The 16,642-nt window shown below is 44.7% G+C and overlaps 1 protein-coding gene and 1 long non-coding RNA gene across 2 annotated transcripts; one reads left to right on the top strand and one right to left on the bottom strand.

The window, feature by feature from the left end:
* Positions 1–10,997: 10,997 nt before the first annotated feature.
* LOC138242273 (uncharacterized) lies at positions 10,998–12,358 on the bottom strand. The gene is made up of 3 exons (XR_011191482.1): positions 12,217–12,358; positions 12,018–12,104; positions 10,998–11,541 (listed from the first exon to the last, which is right to left on the bottom strand). It is a non-coding gene; the product is annotated as an uncharacterized lncRNA (long non-coding RNA).
* Positions 12,359–12,476: 118 nt separating this feature from the next.
* On the top strand, positions 12,477–16,354 carry LOC138242160 (uncharacterized). The gene is made up of 4 exons (XM_069197404.1): positions 12,477–12,577; positions 14,596–14,696; positions 14,784–14,897; positions 15,598–16,354. The coding sequence occupies exons 1-4, from the start codon at positions 12,535–12,537 to the stop codon at positions 16,063–16,065; spliced, it is 726 nt and encodes a 241-aa protein (XP_069053505.1). The 5' UTR covers positions 12,477–12,534; the 3' UTR covers positions 16,066–16,354.
* The last annotated feature ends 288 nt before the right edge of the window (positions 16,355–16,642 follow it).

The following is a 16,642-nucleotide window of genomic DNA, read 5'->3' as shown; positions in this document are numbered from 1 at the left end:
AATTGAAGATTGCATAACCTCATCAATCTGTCATAAATACACATGGAAGCATTCAAAAAACACTTTTTTCACACAATGAAAAAAATATACTTAACATTAATTTGTGTAATTTATTTCACATCTCTAGCAAGGAGGAGAAAATAATTCCAGATCAAATCTTAAAAAATCATACCAATTTGTTTTTTTATGTTTGATGAATCATTCTCAACTTTATCTATGTTAGATGACACATTAGACATGGACAGAGATATTTTCATTCTAGGTGTTCCACAACTTGAGATATTGCCTTTTGAAGAAGGACAATGAAAAGCGTTTTTGATATTTATTACTAGTTTATACTGACTAAGATATAAGATATAATGAGTAAGTTAATATCAAAATACGAAGGTTCAGAAAGGATCTCCAGGTGTTTTCTTTACTTCAAGACCCTAACCAAGTCTGTACTGCTTATGATTTTCAAGATAATTCAAAATATTAAAGCTTACATCCATTCTAGGAGGACCTTGACGGGGGTGGATAGGAGTTTAAGGTATTGACCATTTTTTTTATTACACAGCTTTCTATTCACACGATTTTGCTTGTTATTCCCTGACCAGTGGGGGTATTTTATTTTTCATGATTTTTTTATATTTAAACTGGTGTCAGGATGGACAATATTAGTAGTATAAAGCGACACCTTTCGTCAAACTTTTGTCAGGTACCACGCCCCCTTTTCCATCCAATGCTCGTCCGCGGTGTTTGGTTGTCCCGCCCCCCAGCCATCCAATGGCGTGTTGTTATTTGTGCATGTCCCGCCCCCTCAGGAGCCAATGGTGTGGGTCGGAACCCCCTACCGGCCGATCGCCCCGACGCCTCGGGGTCCCAAAGCCCCCAGCCGGCGCATCCCTGGTTGTGTGCGAGTGTGTATTGGTTTGGAAGTGGGAGCATGTCTGCCGCGGGGTTGAGTGCGCTCTATTATAACCCTAGGAAATCGGGCAGTTACGGCGGCGCAGGGGGTCTGTTGCGGGCCGCGAGATCCCGGGGTGTGCGCGGCGCAAGCCGCGGGCGGGTGGTCGAGTGGCTGTCCGGCCAGGCTGCTTATACGCTGCACAAGCCGGCGCGCGTACGTTTTAAGAGAAACAGGACGCTGGTGTCCGAAATGGACTGGCAGTGGCAGGCCGACTTGGTGGACATGAGAGAACACCAAGCGTTCAACGACGGTTTCTGTTACATCTTAATATGTATAGACATGCTGTCTAAATACGCTTGGGCCGTGGTCGCTGAAAACCAAGACTGGTGGGGCCGTGACAGGCGCTTTCCGAAATATACTGCAAGAGGGGCGGACTCCTAAAAAGCTACAAACGGACGAGGGTAAAGAATTTCTTAACAGGACCTTCCAAAATTTTCTCAAACGTGAGAATATTGAACATTTCGTTACGGCCAGCGATGTGAAGGCTAGTGTGGTCGAAAGGTTTAACAGAACTATTAAAACAAAAATGTGGAGGTACCTGACACACAAAAACACCTTTCGTTATATCGACGTCCTTTCAGATCTTATTTACGCTTATAACCATAGTTACCACACGACTATTAAACGAACCCCGGCTTCTGTTACGCCCGACAACTCCCTTGAGGTGTGGAGAACGGTCTATGACGCTCACTTTAAGAGAAAACCGTCAAAGTTTTCATTTAATGTGGGTGATCGCGTGCGGGTGTCCAAAATAAAGGGAGTGTTTGAGAAGGGTTATGAACAGACCTTCACAGATGAAATTTTCATTGTCAAAGAGCGGTCCGCGGCTCTGAGACCCTATTACAAACTGCAGGACTACGCAGGCGACGATATTAAGGGTTCCTTCTATGCCGAAGAGCTACAGAAGATTAACCCGGATGTTGAGAACGTCTACCGCATCCAAACGATTTTAGCAACCAGGGGTCGTGGCAAAAACAAACAGCTTTTGGTAAAGTGGCGTGGCTGGAGCGATAAATTCAATAGTTGGGTGAAGGCTTCTGAGGTCCGAGACATATAGAGGTGGTGAAAAATGAACCCCAATGGTTTCTATGTGACGCTGGCCAGTAATTCATCCTCAAAGATCTTTCCAAAGAACACTAACGCCTGCTTCACAGAGCATCTGGCAAAGGCGATTGACCTGGACGGGGGCTGGGAAGTGGGCCTGGTCGAACTACACTATCCGAATACACTAAACACTTTTGATGAAGACGAAGTTTTTCTGTTCATCAGCGAGGAGCTCAAGACTATCTGGACCTGTACCTTACCGAGAGGGTACTACGGCAACATCGAACAGCTCTTGCATGAAATGAAACGGGCTGCTGAAAAATCCAAGTTAACGGCTGTAAGTCTTAAATACAACCCCATTAGCCGTTCGGTAAGAATTGTTAGTGATAAACGGTTTGTTATGCAGCTGCGTAATCGCCTAGCGCGGATGTTGGGTTTCAATTCGGGTGTCGCGGGTGTAAAATCACCGCACCCCGTCGATATGACTGGCGGATTTAACACCATGTATATATACACCGATATCATAGAACACCAGTTAGTAGGCGACGTCTACGCACCGCTTTTGCGTTGTGTGCCCTTCAGAGGCGTGGATGGTGAATTCGTCACAGTATTGTACGACAAACCCCATTACGTGCCGGTGAGCATCGACCATTTTAACAACATCACTATTGAAATAAAGACGGATCAAAACGAACACGTGTCATTTGCATTTGGAAAGGTCATCGTCAAGCTGCATTTCAGACCTGTGAAAGCGTCAAACATCTAAAAGGATGACGGTCATCAAGAGCTACGGGGATCCTTCTCTGTATACCCACTACTACAAACAACAGGCTGGTTATGGATTACCAGGATTTTCAGGGCTACCGGTTCAGTACGGCGCTGGTATCGGTGGTATTTTCAGAGCGCTATTTAGAAAAGCCGTGCCTTTTCTGAAACGCGGGTTTGAAATAGCTAAGCCGCACATGGCATCGGCAGCTAAAAACATCGCCAAAGACGTGGTCGGCAACGTTACAAGCGCGGTCATGTCTAAGGTGGGTGCACATCAGCAGGAAGGTTCGGGTCTAGCATACATCCGCAGGGGTGTCGGTAGAAAAAGACAGACGTCATCATCCCACCGTCGGGGGCCGCCGAAACCTGATAAAAGAACGGCTAAGCACAGACAGGCAACTCATAGAAGCTTCAGGTCGACCAAGAAGAGCGTGACACACCGCAATCAACGCGACACGAAACGAGACATATTTTAAACATGGCATTTGTTCACGGCGGGTCTGCAGAATGCGCCAAGTCGGAGCTGGACATATTTCAATTAGCGCCTACCCAAACAAGCGTCGAGAAAAGTTTTTACATAGAAGTTCCACCCCTCACGGCCCTAACGGAAAACGCACCTCTGGAGTTCTACGTCGCAGGCAACGGTGAAGATTATTTAGATTTAAACAACACGCTGCTCTATCTGACCTGTAAAATAACGGAAGCAGACGGTCGGGACATTGATGCGGCAGCCCGTGTGAGCCTGGTGAACTACCCCATCGCTGCCATCTTCAGCCAGGTTGACATCACCGTAGGAGACCGATTGATCAGCCAGAGCAACAACTGCTATCCTTACAGAGACTTTATAGAGTCGGTCCTGAACTACAGTGAAGAGACGCTGAAGACGCAGTATTCAACAGGTCTCTTTTACAAAGACATAGCCGGTGAACACGAGTCCACAATTTTGGATGGTCCCAATCAGGGGTTCCGAAAAAGAGCATCATACACGCCGCAAAGCCGAAAACTGGAGCTCCTGGGACACATTCACGCCGACCTGTTTTTTCAGGACAAACTACTACTGAATGGCGTAGACCTGAAAATAAAACTCACGCGAAACAGAGATGCTTTCTGCTTAATGAACAACGCCGGAGAACACAAACTGAGCGTACTCTCTGCATCTTTGTTTGTGAAAAGAGTCAGAGTGTCACCCGGGGTCAGACTGGGACATGCCGAAGCACTCCTGACGGCCAACGCTAAATACCCCATAGACCACGTACAGATGAAAGTCTTCAGCCTGCCTGCCGGGAGCCGTGTGTGTAACCAAGAAAACCTCTTTCTCGGGCAGTTACCCAAAGTGGTCATTTTGGGGTTTGTGGACAACGCGGCATTCAGCGGCAGTTTTACCCAAAACCCCTTCAATTTTAAACACTACAACGTTAACTTTCTGGCTCTCTACGCGGACGGGGAACAAATCCCCACTAAACCGCTTCAACCAGACTTCCAGAATGGACATTGCGTCCGTGAATATTTTAATCTGGTGGAAACAGCCGGGAAGCGTCTGAAAGACAAACCTGTTCTGGTGGACCGCGAGGAGTACGCGCGCGGTTACACATTGTTCGCTTTCAACCTCAGCCCCGACGACGAGTGCACCGGACATTATTCACTTATCAAATCGGGTAATCTGAGAGCTGAAATACGCTTCGCGACCCCGCTACCCACAACAGTTAACATGGTTGTGTACGCGCTGTTCGACAACGTGATAGAGCTGGATATGAGACGTCAAGTCATTTACGACTTCAGCTAAAAAGCGCTGGGAGACCACACAACCTGCACATAAAGATGAACACCAAACAGCTGGAAGACATTCTAACCCGAGACCGCTATACCCGAGACAGTTTTCTAGGCGTGTTCCCCAGTGATGCCCTACCGAGCGAGAGACTGGCGCGGCGCCCTCTGAGTTTAATAGTTAATACTCACCCACACGACCGCCCCGGTGAACACTGGCTGGCTATTTACTTACCCGACGACGAGGGCGCAGAATTTTTCGACTCCTACGGATTTTCACCCGAAGCCTTTTTTTTTCCCAAGAACATTAATGATTTCTTAAACAGAAATGCTAACTCCATATTTTACAATAACAGACAATTGCAAGACTCTTTTGCAGTGACCTGCGGTCTACACTGCGTCTTTTTTCTATACCATAGATGTAAAGGTTTATCTTTTAGAAACATTTTAGAACTTTATTCTACGGATGCAATCCAGAATGACCGCATGGTGGAAATGTTTCTGAAAAACCGACGTCGTGTGAGACGGAGACCCCGGTACCCTTTCAACCCCTTTGAAAATCCGAATGTTCAATTATGCGGGTGTTTACGACAATTTAAAACATGTCATAAATGTTAATCGGTCGTCTAAAATAAAAATGAAATCGAACCATTTCGACGTCTGTGTGGTTATTATTTAAAAAGAACACAAAACATGGATGAAAATCAACACAATATTTTTATTATACATTCGCTGTTACAGCGCTCAAGCTTTTTTTAATACATGTTACAGACAAACCATTTTTAAACATATTGCGCACGCTTTTTAATATACATTTCAAGTCATTTAACACAAACACACAGACCCAGAGAAAAAAATGTTACAAAGACAGCCATGTGGGTCTAGGTATTAATGATCGTCTCCTTTCAGCGGTTATCTTAGAGACCGGGTCGACCGTCGACAACTCTACCGGTTGTTTTAAAGTTTTGGCCGCCGCGGCACACCCCGGCGGGGCAGCCTTGAGTTTTTCAAGTAGCTCTCGGTTACCAGCGTTGGCTAGCAAGGTGCCCGGCACGTTGATTTCAGCCATAGCCTCCATGAACACATCCCAACCTTTAGGCTTCTTACCGCCAGCAACTGCTTGCTGCTGCGTGAGAGCCCGAACAAGATCAATCATGTGAGAGCCCTCAACGGGTGCCCCCTTGTACACAAATTCCCCCTTTTCATTCCAGGCTATTAGTGGTTCATTGCGGGCCATGGTCTTTAACAATATCTCGGCATTTCTCCGGAACCTCTGAGACACGCTGTCCAAAATATACCCAAAGTCAGCCTCGCTCGATGACGGCGGTTGCGCGAACGTACGTGATAGTTCGGTGGGTGCATTTTCCGGTAGTACAACGGTTAAAGTCCCCTTTTCGGAAGTCTCCTGGCGTACTAATGCCAAATACCGTTGCAACACCTGGCTGTACAATTTCACTTTTTCATATTCGGGCAGATGCGAGTTCTGCAGAATGTCACGCATTTCATCATCCAGTCGACGGGCGGTTATTTTTCTTACATCGCTTTCGACCCCAGACCGCTCTCGGAGTCGCTCGAGCTGTTTCTGAGGTACCAGGTACATTTTTTCAGCGTGCTCCATTATCGACGTTGTAGAAGCCCCGTAATCAGTGGTACGGCAATACTCAACAGGGCCCCGATAAAACCACCGGACTGGTTCACCAAGAGTCTCTTTCTTTTAAGAGAAAGACGCTTTTGACTCAAAGTCTTTATAAGCTTACGCTTTCTCTTCAGGGTCCCAAACTGCTTAGCAGATAACGGTATGTTCCCTTTCAAGGTATTCAAGGCGATTTCAGCTATGGCCTGTACAAGATCATTTGTAGCCCCGCAGAGAATAGCTTTCCGCTGTTTGGGGGTGGCTTTTACCAGAAAATTTAAGAGAGTCAGGTTTCTCCGAACACGTGAAGACATGACGACGCCCCGAACGTGTTTTTTCGACTGAGTCGGTGGTTGTGAGATCACCGACTTTTAGATTTTTTAAACACATAAGCCGTGGGTACATCTGGGGGGAAAAGACCTGTTCGCAAGCGATAGTCATCTGGGGTGTCGGCATTTAAATCCACCAACAAGTAACCGAAAGGTTTTTTAGTAGCGTCATCGAACGCTTCCAAAAAAAATTTGGCTTTACCGGGGTACATCTGCCGGGACAGGGTTGTAATCTGTAGTTTATCTCTAGGGTTTTTAAACAGCACCATGTACTTTGTATTTAACGAGATGGTTCTACTTTTCCGACCTTGACAAAACACATTTTGGACGATATACATGATGCTGAGGTTTCGGTGGTGTACGTATTTGGTAAAAGCTTTTTCTATCTCATTATTTTCACACGCAGACTCCATCAAATCATCCACTATAATCAAATTTACTCTACCCGGCGGCAGTAGCTGGTCGTCGGAAAACGACGTCGGTAGTCCTTCTATAAACTGAATGTATGGAAATTTCACAAGCAACTCGTCGTATAGAGGTTGCCAGCAGCTGTAACACCAGACTATGTTTTCGGGTTTACGAGTCATAACGGTATCACCGCTCTCCAAGAGCTGTTTTATAAAATAACTTTTACCGCAATTCGAGGGTCCGGACAAAATGCACGAAAAAGGGTGTTTTAACCTGACATCCATCGTGTTAATATCCGTAGGGCAACGATGTCAAATTTTCTTGCAGCACCCGCTTGTCGTACACAACCTTCTGGGTTTTCTTTAAGGTCCGGGTCTCAATGCGCCAATCCTTTTTAACACGCACGATCATCGGCTGTTGAATAGAAATGTGTTTAAATTCCCGGCACTCTGCATAAGGGTTAACGCCATAGTCAAAAACCAAGTCCCGCAGACTCTCAAAGTTAACTTTTTCACAATTGTTCACATTGAGCGTAATGCCTTTTACCTTTAAACAGGCTTTCCCTCCAGACAGTTTGTACCCGTACGACTTGGGTCCTGTTGACACAAACTCGGTGATGTGTTGACCAGCATCGATTTCGCTGGTCAACTCACCCAAGTAGTCGCCCAGTTCCGGATTCCACTCACCCTCCCGGCTCACAAAGATAACGGAATCTGTGTCATGGTAGAGACAACGGCCTTGCAAAGCATTTAGCAGATTGTATAAGCGGGCATAGGCGGTTGTAAAGCTAGCGATGAAAATGTTAGTGTTTGAATGGCCCGTATAGTGGTGTTTAGTGTGTTTCCACGTAACACAGGCTGTGTTTTCATCGATAAACTCGCAGGCTGACACCTCATGATATGGCGTAAATAAGTACCGGAACAATTCATCGGGGTTTCTCACAATGGTGGTCTGTGGTAAATTGTCTCTTTGCCCATACTTCCCCCACAAACTGTTCAAGGCAATTTTTGAAAGCTGTCTTTTGGCCGGATTCTTTTTAATGTTGCCGGGGTCCAGCCGGACGCCCTCTTTTTCATAATATTCGCCGATATATCTTTGTTGTTTCGCGACATCTGTACACCACTCTGGAAACCCCGAAGCTTCCTGCTTCCCTTTCAGATGCAGTTTGATGTAGTCGGTAAAAAGATCGTGTGAGGCCTTTTCGAAATGCCAAATTTCGTAAATTTTACACACTCTATACCCCAGGTCTACGGCCTTCTGTAATTCGGGGGTGCACCAGACACCAGTCAAGGCGCGATCTTCATCACTGTGCTCACAGGGGGTGGTCTGTTTTGTTTCAGCACACGTATGACACAGCGTGAAAAACAGTTTTTTGTCAATTTTGGTTGGTAGAACTGGAAAGTACAAACGTCTGGGTGGGTAAACTTTCACCTTCGCTAAACCGAAATACCGTTTTAAATCTCCAAAGTTGTTATATATTATTCGGGGGTGGCCCAGTGGGTATTTTTTAGTTTTGTTCACAAACGGATACAGACTGGTGAAATCATAGTAATGAATTTTTTCACCGGGCTGCGCTGTGTAATGCAAACAAATCGCATTTGTTCTCCCCCCAAAAAGCGACTCGCGAGGTTGCAGAGGCTCTGGTAATTGTGCGGCTGTTAGAAATTTACCCAAGTCTCCATTTTCAACAAGCATGTCTCTGAACTCGTGCTCCCACAAAACACGCACGTTAAAACCTCTCATTTTGAGAAAATTAATTTTCACCACCGTCTTTCTGTACAACCAACCAAAAGTAGTGTTTGTCAGCTGATTAAAATCGTTTTCACAATAACAAACGCTACAACCGTGAAAAAAGCAACCGTTGAACTCAAAGGCTGTCGGCACGCCGTCAATTACAGCATACCCATCCAGAAAATATGGGCCAACCTTGAACTCACCGGCCGTGGTTAACGCATGTTGGATTTTAACGCGCTCTGTGTGTTCGATGTACATAAGCCATTGAATGCTGGGTGTAGAAAATCGTTTTTGCTGGCGGTGGTAATTGTCATGGGGTAGCAACGCAATCGTCTCTTCCTGTAAAAACATAAGTCTGAACATGGCCATGCAGACACTAGCGATGGTCACAAACTGAAAGGGGTCGATGCACACAACGCAGGCGGCCCCTGACTCAGTCACGCGTGTCTGTCTGGTCATATTCATGACCTCGTCCCGAAACCTGACACAGCCTTCTCTTAGAATTGCCACATCCAACTGGCAGTAACGTTTCAACTCTCTCTGTAAGTTAAACACACTTCCCCGGCATTCTTCATACCAAACCAAAAACTCGGCTTTCTCGCACGGCAGCATGTAGTTAACGCCGTAAAGTTCAGGCGGCGGCATCGGTCCGACATAATTTTGGTTTTCTGCAGTGTTCATCAAGTGTGGCAAATGACCCTTACACCCGGGGAACCCCATGGCGGCCGGCAGTTTGCTTAATTTCATAGGCAGAAAGTTTAAAGAATCGATAAATCGGATGTTCAGAGCTTTTACGGTCATACACATTATCTTACCACCCTGATTAATTAGTTCAACGTCCATCTTTTCAGCTAACAACTGCCTGATCACTAGGTAATTGTCATATCCCTTGCCATTGTGCGATATGAACGTATGGTTTTTGAAACGTCTATCGATAAATTTACACACAAAATCCTTTAGACAAGTTTCACCATAAAATTCCCAGCTGCGTTTATTGTCAATATGAAGGGCGTGGACGTAATTTGGTATGTGGATCCCCGTTTCCTGCATGCATTCAAAGTCGAAAAAAATGTACTTGTTTGAAATTTTGGGGTTGTCCAAAGGCGGTATGTAGCACAAATGTGTGTCCGGGGTGTCGATCACGTTGTTACAACGCGAGCACAGTTTCTCTTTACATTTGTGACTTGCGAGGTTATAAACCCCACATTTCTCACAAAAGACCCTGCGCTCACACTTACTCACACCCGTCGCCGCATTCCGCAAGTGTCTCGCCAAACACTGTGAGCTACGACAAAAGACCTTACAGGCCGGGCAATTCTGAATTTCAACATCAATTTCGCAACACTGGGGATCTAAACAGGTTTTACAAGCTTTAACACAGGCGTGTGCGTTCTTGTGGCTATACGCGGCGTGGCAGTTAGTGCAAAAATACGCCGTCCCCACAAAAGCTTTAATATTTAAAACCCCATAAAAATGCTCTTCATGCAGTAGAACAAAAAGTATTTTAGAATTTGGCGGTGTGGGCCCCGTTGTAAAATATTTCCAATCACCCTGGTCGTGGTACAAAATTTTAATAACCACCTTTAAATGTTTTTCAAAAGCGGTAATGTCTGACAAACTAATTTTCCGATTCTCTGGAAAACCCAACTCTTTGTGCATTCGTTTAGCACCCTGTAACATTTCCCCATCGGTACAACCCTCATTCAACAAACCGTACACACTCCCGGCGAAACACAGATTACCGCCCGTGTAATGTAAGTCGATAAGGTGTGCTTTTTTCTGCGCAATTACCCGGCTGTACAGAACGGATTTAAATCTTCGGCGGGCACCCCCCTGCATATTCCTAACTATCGTCACCACTAAGCGGAGGGTGTCATCGGTGAGAACCTCTGTGTGGCTCTGTAAGAGGTCCGAGATGTGGCTTAAAAAATCGGCCGCATTTAATTCTCCTGGGTGTCTCCTGCGTGAGAACAAGGGTTTGTTAAAACCACCCGCTGTCAAACGCAGCTGTACAAAATCATTCGCCCCGATGTTTGGAGAAAGTTCGTCCAATATTCTCTGGACTGCACCATGCACAGCGTCTATAGCCTGTACATACGAGGTTATTCTGTCGAGATTAACAAAACGAAATTCTTCATGGTGCTCTGTTGCTCTAAAATTATTATAAGCCCTGTTATAACGGCGTATACACTCCAGGAAAACCATGGGGTCTCTATTCACCCCGGCACCGCCACCAACCTGATTCAGATCGTTCAGTACAACCGGTTCTGGGTTACCACCATCCTGTTCTGCCACAACAACCTCGGGCCTTAAGTTATTTTCTACCACTGCATTTTCATTGCGTGGCTCGGGCGACCCTTGGGAAATCTGATGCCTCGCTCTGAATCTTTGACGACGCAACAAACATGCTTTTGCCAGTTTAATTCTTTTATTTATGTACAAAAGCTTGCGGTTGGCAAGCGGTTGGTCTTTTAAGCACTTTTTAGACCGCATGTTTAGTCATTTATCACCGGGGATTTCCACCGATGAAGCATGAAATAGCATCAACAGGTTCTGAAATCCAGAGGTTAGATCGGCATCCTCTTTAGAAATTATATCTAAGATGTTAGCGGTGAAAACCTGGATCGGTTTTGGAAACAAGGTCTGTACACCGGGTAAAACCGCTCTTAGACGCTCTAAAACTCGTTTTTTGGTCACCTCACTACTGCGCACCGTTGTTAGTATCTGTGTAATACCGCGCACGGAGTCTAGCACATCACCCAACACCAAGTCTTTAGGCACGTTATTATTTCGCTCCGCAGGCTTGACACGTCTGGCTTTGGTCGACGTCTTAACAGTCGTCTCGGATGCAGTCACCACCTTGGGTTCCGACGTTTCCACCGCATTTGTTTCACCGCGCGTCGATACAGATGCTGTGTGAAAAAATAAGACTTTTTATTACCACGCCAATGCTCCACATCTCAAAATCTGAAAACAACACTGTGATAAAAATAAAAGACTTTTCAACACAACAATCAATGAAATCTAAACTGTCAAAGTCAGAAAACTACGATAACTATGATAAAAACGCCACGCATATGCTGCCCCCTTACACAAAGGGCTGTGGGTGAATGGAGCAAGTTACCCGGCCATGTTGTTACACCGGTTTCCTTGACGTCGGTGGTGGCGCTACTGGGTCAAGCGGCGTGCTAACGGCATGTAGACCCACGCACACACCAGTCGCTTTTAACTTTAAAAGCTAGGCAGTTTTAAAATAAGGTTTTTTAACACCCCCAAACAGAAAACTCCGCGAAGTAGGATCTTTCAGCGAATTAACAGCCTAACAAAAGAAGTAACGTTTACCGTAAGTGGATCATAACACATCTTGACCACGCTTAATTATATTAACCTTTGCCGGTTGGTTTCAGTCGTTTTGAGCTCGATGCCCCAGTTAACTTGTTGGCGCGCCGCAGTTTATTTTTTGAAGGTCCGGGGTCTGCACGGCGTGGGAAAATACCATTAGTGAAAAATATAGAAAAACGGTATGTATTTTTATTATAGACACGTTTAAATGACCAGGCTATAAGAATGTTTTATATAATACCAACCTCTTCTCTCAGGCGCTCTGATAATATCCCCCGCACCGTCTGGTATGATGTGAACATCGGCCTGTGTCACCACAAGGTTTTGGGTTGGTAATGCAAACCCCAAACGGGGTTTTTTAAATGTGTGGCGACTTGTCCCTTCGCCCGCATCTGTGGAATAGACACATGCGCGTTTTGGTGCGGCGTATATACCCCATGTGTCTTTAAGACTCACATGGTCGTAAAGCGTTATTCAAAACATTGTCGTAATTACTCACCGGTGTTGTGCTGCATCGTAACTGGTCTTTTTACACCCGTGGTTTTCGGTGCTATTGGAAATGAATGGATACACACAGTCACGACCACATTACGGCACCAATCGCGGGTAATTCCATTATATTCATTCAATATTGCCTAGTATACAAATATTATACAACGTTTTGTAACTATAGCTAACACGAGACATGCACCGCGACGTTGTAATTGTCTCACAATAAGCCAGATATACATACCGCTGAAATTCGCTGAATCCGCGGCTTCGTCTATCAAGTCGAACAGTTCTATTTCTGTAAACAGACTATCTTCAGACTGTTGCAATTGATCGGCGTGGTCCATTCTGACGAGTTAGGCGATAACGTGAGACTGTAGGATTTGGAATGCAGCTAAAACTTCGTCTGTTAAACCGCTGGTACTTATACTCAAGCCGCTAAACATTCTCTTCTAAGAAACACACATGGTCCCCCCATAAAACCATTAATCTTAGGTATCGTTGGGGGGTGCACGTACTGGTCTGTAGAAATTATTTTAAGAAACATTTTAGAAAACGTTTTAGACCGTTATAATGTTAAAATCTATATTATTTTAAGACATACAATGGTGTCTAAAATTTCATAGGTGTTAAAACGTGGCGAAAATGTACCGCGTTGTCTTTGTTTGATTCACCAACAGACCGCTAAGAATATTATCAAGCAAAATGTTTTTTATTATGTATCTGTTCTTTATAGGGTCGTGTTCACAAACCAAGCTTGACGTTTTGAGGTTTTATTTTTCCGCGCTGCGCTGTTAAGAACATTTTTGCGTGAAATACATGTGGTGTTTGTAAATTAGAAAACTTTACATGAATTTAAAATGTTTGTAAACTTTCACTGGTGTCAATTTTAGCCCCCCCCCCCTGCATTCCAGAGCCTGTAGCTAACCCCTCCCCACCCCCGTCTCCAACATCATCACAATGCATCTCTACCGGGAAAAAATTTTAAAACTTTAAGAACAATCCGTTACAGTCTGTAGAACAACACCCCACCATTTGTTGTCTGTTAACACCTTAAAGCCTTTTATGCTGGCGCTGTGTGGAAATTTATCCCAAACTTTCGAAAAAAGCTGTCGCGAATGTGTTATTAAAAATAAACTGTGTCTTATTACGTTATTTTAAAAACTTTAAGACCAACCACGCGTTTAAAATTTCTTGTCGGGTGAAACACATCATTTGTGTTTGCGTTGTGTGTTAATACTTTTAAAGTTTAAAACTTATAAACTGATAAGCGAATATAGCGCGTTATAATGTTAAAATCTATATTATTTTAAGACATACAACGGTGTCTACATTTCTTAGCTGTTAAAACGTGGCGAAAACGTGCCGCGTTGTCTTTGTTTGATTCACCAGCAGACCGCTAAGAATATTATCAAGCAAAATGTTTTTATTATGTATCTGTTCTTTATAGGGCCGTGTTCACAAACCAAGCTTGACGTTTTGAGGTTTTATTTTTCAGCGCTGCGCTGTTAAGAACATTTTTGCGTGAAATACATGTGGTGTTTGTAAATTAGAAAACTTTACATGAATTTAAAATGTTTGTAAACTTTCACTGGTGTCAATTTTAGCACCCCCCTCGGCATTCCGGAGCCTGTAACCCCCACTCGGCATTCCAGAGCCTGTAGCTAACCCCTCCCCACCCCCGTCTCCAATATCATCACAAATCATCTCTACCGGGAAACAATTTTAAAACTTTAAGAACAATCCGTTACAGTCTGTAGAACAACACCCCACCATTTGTTGTCTGTTAACACCTTAAAGACTTTTATGCTGGCGCTTTTATGCTGTGGAAATTTATCCCAAACTTTCGAAAAAGCTGTCGCGAATGTGTTATTAAAAATAAACTGTGTCTTATTACGTTATTCTAAAAACTTTAAGACCAACCCCGCGTGTTTAAAATTTCTTTTCGGGTGAAACACATCATTTGTGTTTGCGTTGTGTGTTTATACTTTAAAACTTATAAACTGATATGCGAATACTTCTCGCTCTCGATAAATCGGGGGGGGGGGGGTCATCACAACCAATTGTAAAATGTCTTGTGTTATGTAGGCGTGTTACACCATTGGCGCATATTCTTAAACGCTCTGACCTGACAGGGCCGCAGTGCGTGCTTGGCGCTGTCAGACACCACAGAGCTGCTGAGATGGCTTCTTTGTGTGGAGAAACAACGGGGTCCGCTACTCTACAAAGCGAAGAGGTAGGCGGCTAAAATATTTTTTCGACTCGTGGAATTGTTGTATCGGTGCTTAGCGTCTGTCATTTTAATACTTGGTCTTCTTTTTAGCAAAACCCTAACCCACCCTCTGAACCCTGTGACAGCGGTGGGGGTGTGAGTTCAGCTGGGGTACCAGATGCTGAAGAACAGCCGGGTGCTAGCGATGATACCACGCTACAAATGGTAAATATTAACGAAAAACCTTAGCTCAAAAGTGTAAATGCTCGGTATTTTAGGTGCAATGCATGTCTATTTTGTTAAGCCTTCCTTTTCTTTTTCCTTTAATAGAATAAAGAGGATGTGGACGGGTCAATCTTCAGCCTGTCAACACATGTGAATGTCTCGTGTCTATGCTTGGGTGTTCGCCCAAATGTTAATAAAGATGATGCCCCTGACCCTAATGAGCCCGATGTTATGCCCCAGATTGTGAAAGCAGTAGTTTATTGCATCTTCAAGCACTGTTTAAAGGGGGTCCTGGTTGATGACTGCCCGGCCTGTTTGATTGACCATCCTGGGCAGCGGGGCCACACATGTCTGTCTGTCGGCTACACAGATGGGTTTGAAGATGTGACGTTTGCCGCTTTAGAAATTTATAAGTCTCTCAGTTTAGCCCGAATTTTATCGGTTGTTCTGTACACCGCCCGGTGTCTGGGTTCGTACACCATTACAAATGACACTGAGCGGGGCATAAAACAGTTGCTAAAAAATATAATTGAGGACCACTCCCCATACGAGCATGTACACGCCACCCTTGAACAGCTGGATGAAAAATTAGTAGACGTGACTTTTGATGTGTTGCAAAAGAAACACTATTCTTATTTTTACAGACGCAAAAAAAAAGATCTATGTAAAATGTGAATACAGATTTCACTCTGTTTTACAGACCCGGGTGTGCCATCGACCGAAGAATGAAGAATTTCGAATGTATACGTCTGAATTCTTACTAAGAGTGCTTTACACACTTCTCTCTACAAAGCTTGATATGCAAAACAAAGAGTCGAATGCTAATGTCCTTAAATTTGTTAAAGAGATAGATGCGTATGTCGAGAACTTGAGTGAAATTATTACAGATCTGATGTTTTCAGATCAGAAAAGGAAGCCTGGGGGGTTCTACAGTGTGTATTCCAAAATACAGCGTGTTTTGCACAGAACCTGTGGTAACACCATCCCGCTGGTTACGCAGGCAAATTTTTTTGCCCTGCTCGATCGGATCGCCCAGTGTGGTTCGCACGGCTTTAGACACGGTGAGCGGAAGGGGGTTATGAATGCTTTTTCAGATGCCGCAAAGTTTCTCAGCAGCGTAGGGGTGGTGGTTACGTGTACCGAACTAATTTTCCGCACCAACATTTAATTGTTGAATGCAAACAGGAGCCGGTAACGCATGTGTGCTGCGTTGTTTCACTGTTTGAAAACCCCTGTTGAAATAAAGCGGTTCACATTTCACATACTTGCAAACTGGAGTCTGTAACTTGTGTAAAAAGTGCTGCTGCGCTGTTTCTGTGTTTGAAAACCCCTGTTGAAATAAAGCGGTTCACATTTCACATACTTGCAAACTGGAGTCTGTAACATGTGTAAAAAGTGCTGCTGCGCTGTTTCGGTGTTTGAAAACCCACTGTTGAAATAAAGCGGTTCACATTTCACCTGGTGTTTGCCCGGCGATTTCTTTCCGTGAGACTTTACGCAGTCAGTGTGTGTGTGTGTGCTTGCACCCCGGCTGTTTTGGAGACACGGCTTCTGCAGCATATAAGCGACCACGGCCCAAGCGTATTTAGACAGCATGTCTATACACATTAAGATGTAACAGAAACCGTCGTTGAACGCTTGGTGTTCTCTCATGTCCACCAAGTCGGCCTGCCACTGCCAGTCCATTTCGGACACCAGCGTCCTGTTTCTCTTAAAACGTACGCGCGCCGGCTTGTGCAGCGTAT

The sequence above is a fragment of the Lepisosteus oculatus genome, chromosome 13, assembly GCF_040954835.1.
Source record: "Lepisosteus oculatus isolate fLepOcu1 chromosome 13, fLepOcu1.hap2, whole genome shotgun sequence".
Lineage (NCBI taxonomy): Eukaryota > Metazoa > Chordata > Actinopteri > Semionotiformes > Lepisosteidae > Lepisosteus > Lepisosteus oculatus.
The sequence above is the reverse complement of the archived record's forward strand: the minus strand, read 5'-3'. Positions and strand labels throughout refer to the sequence as shown.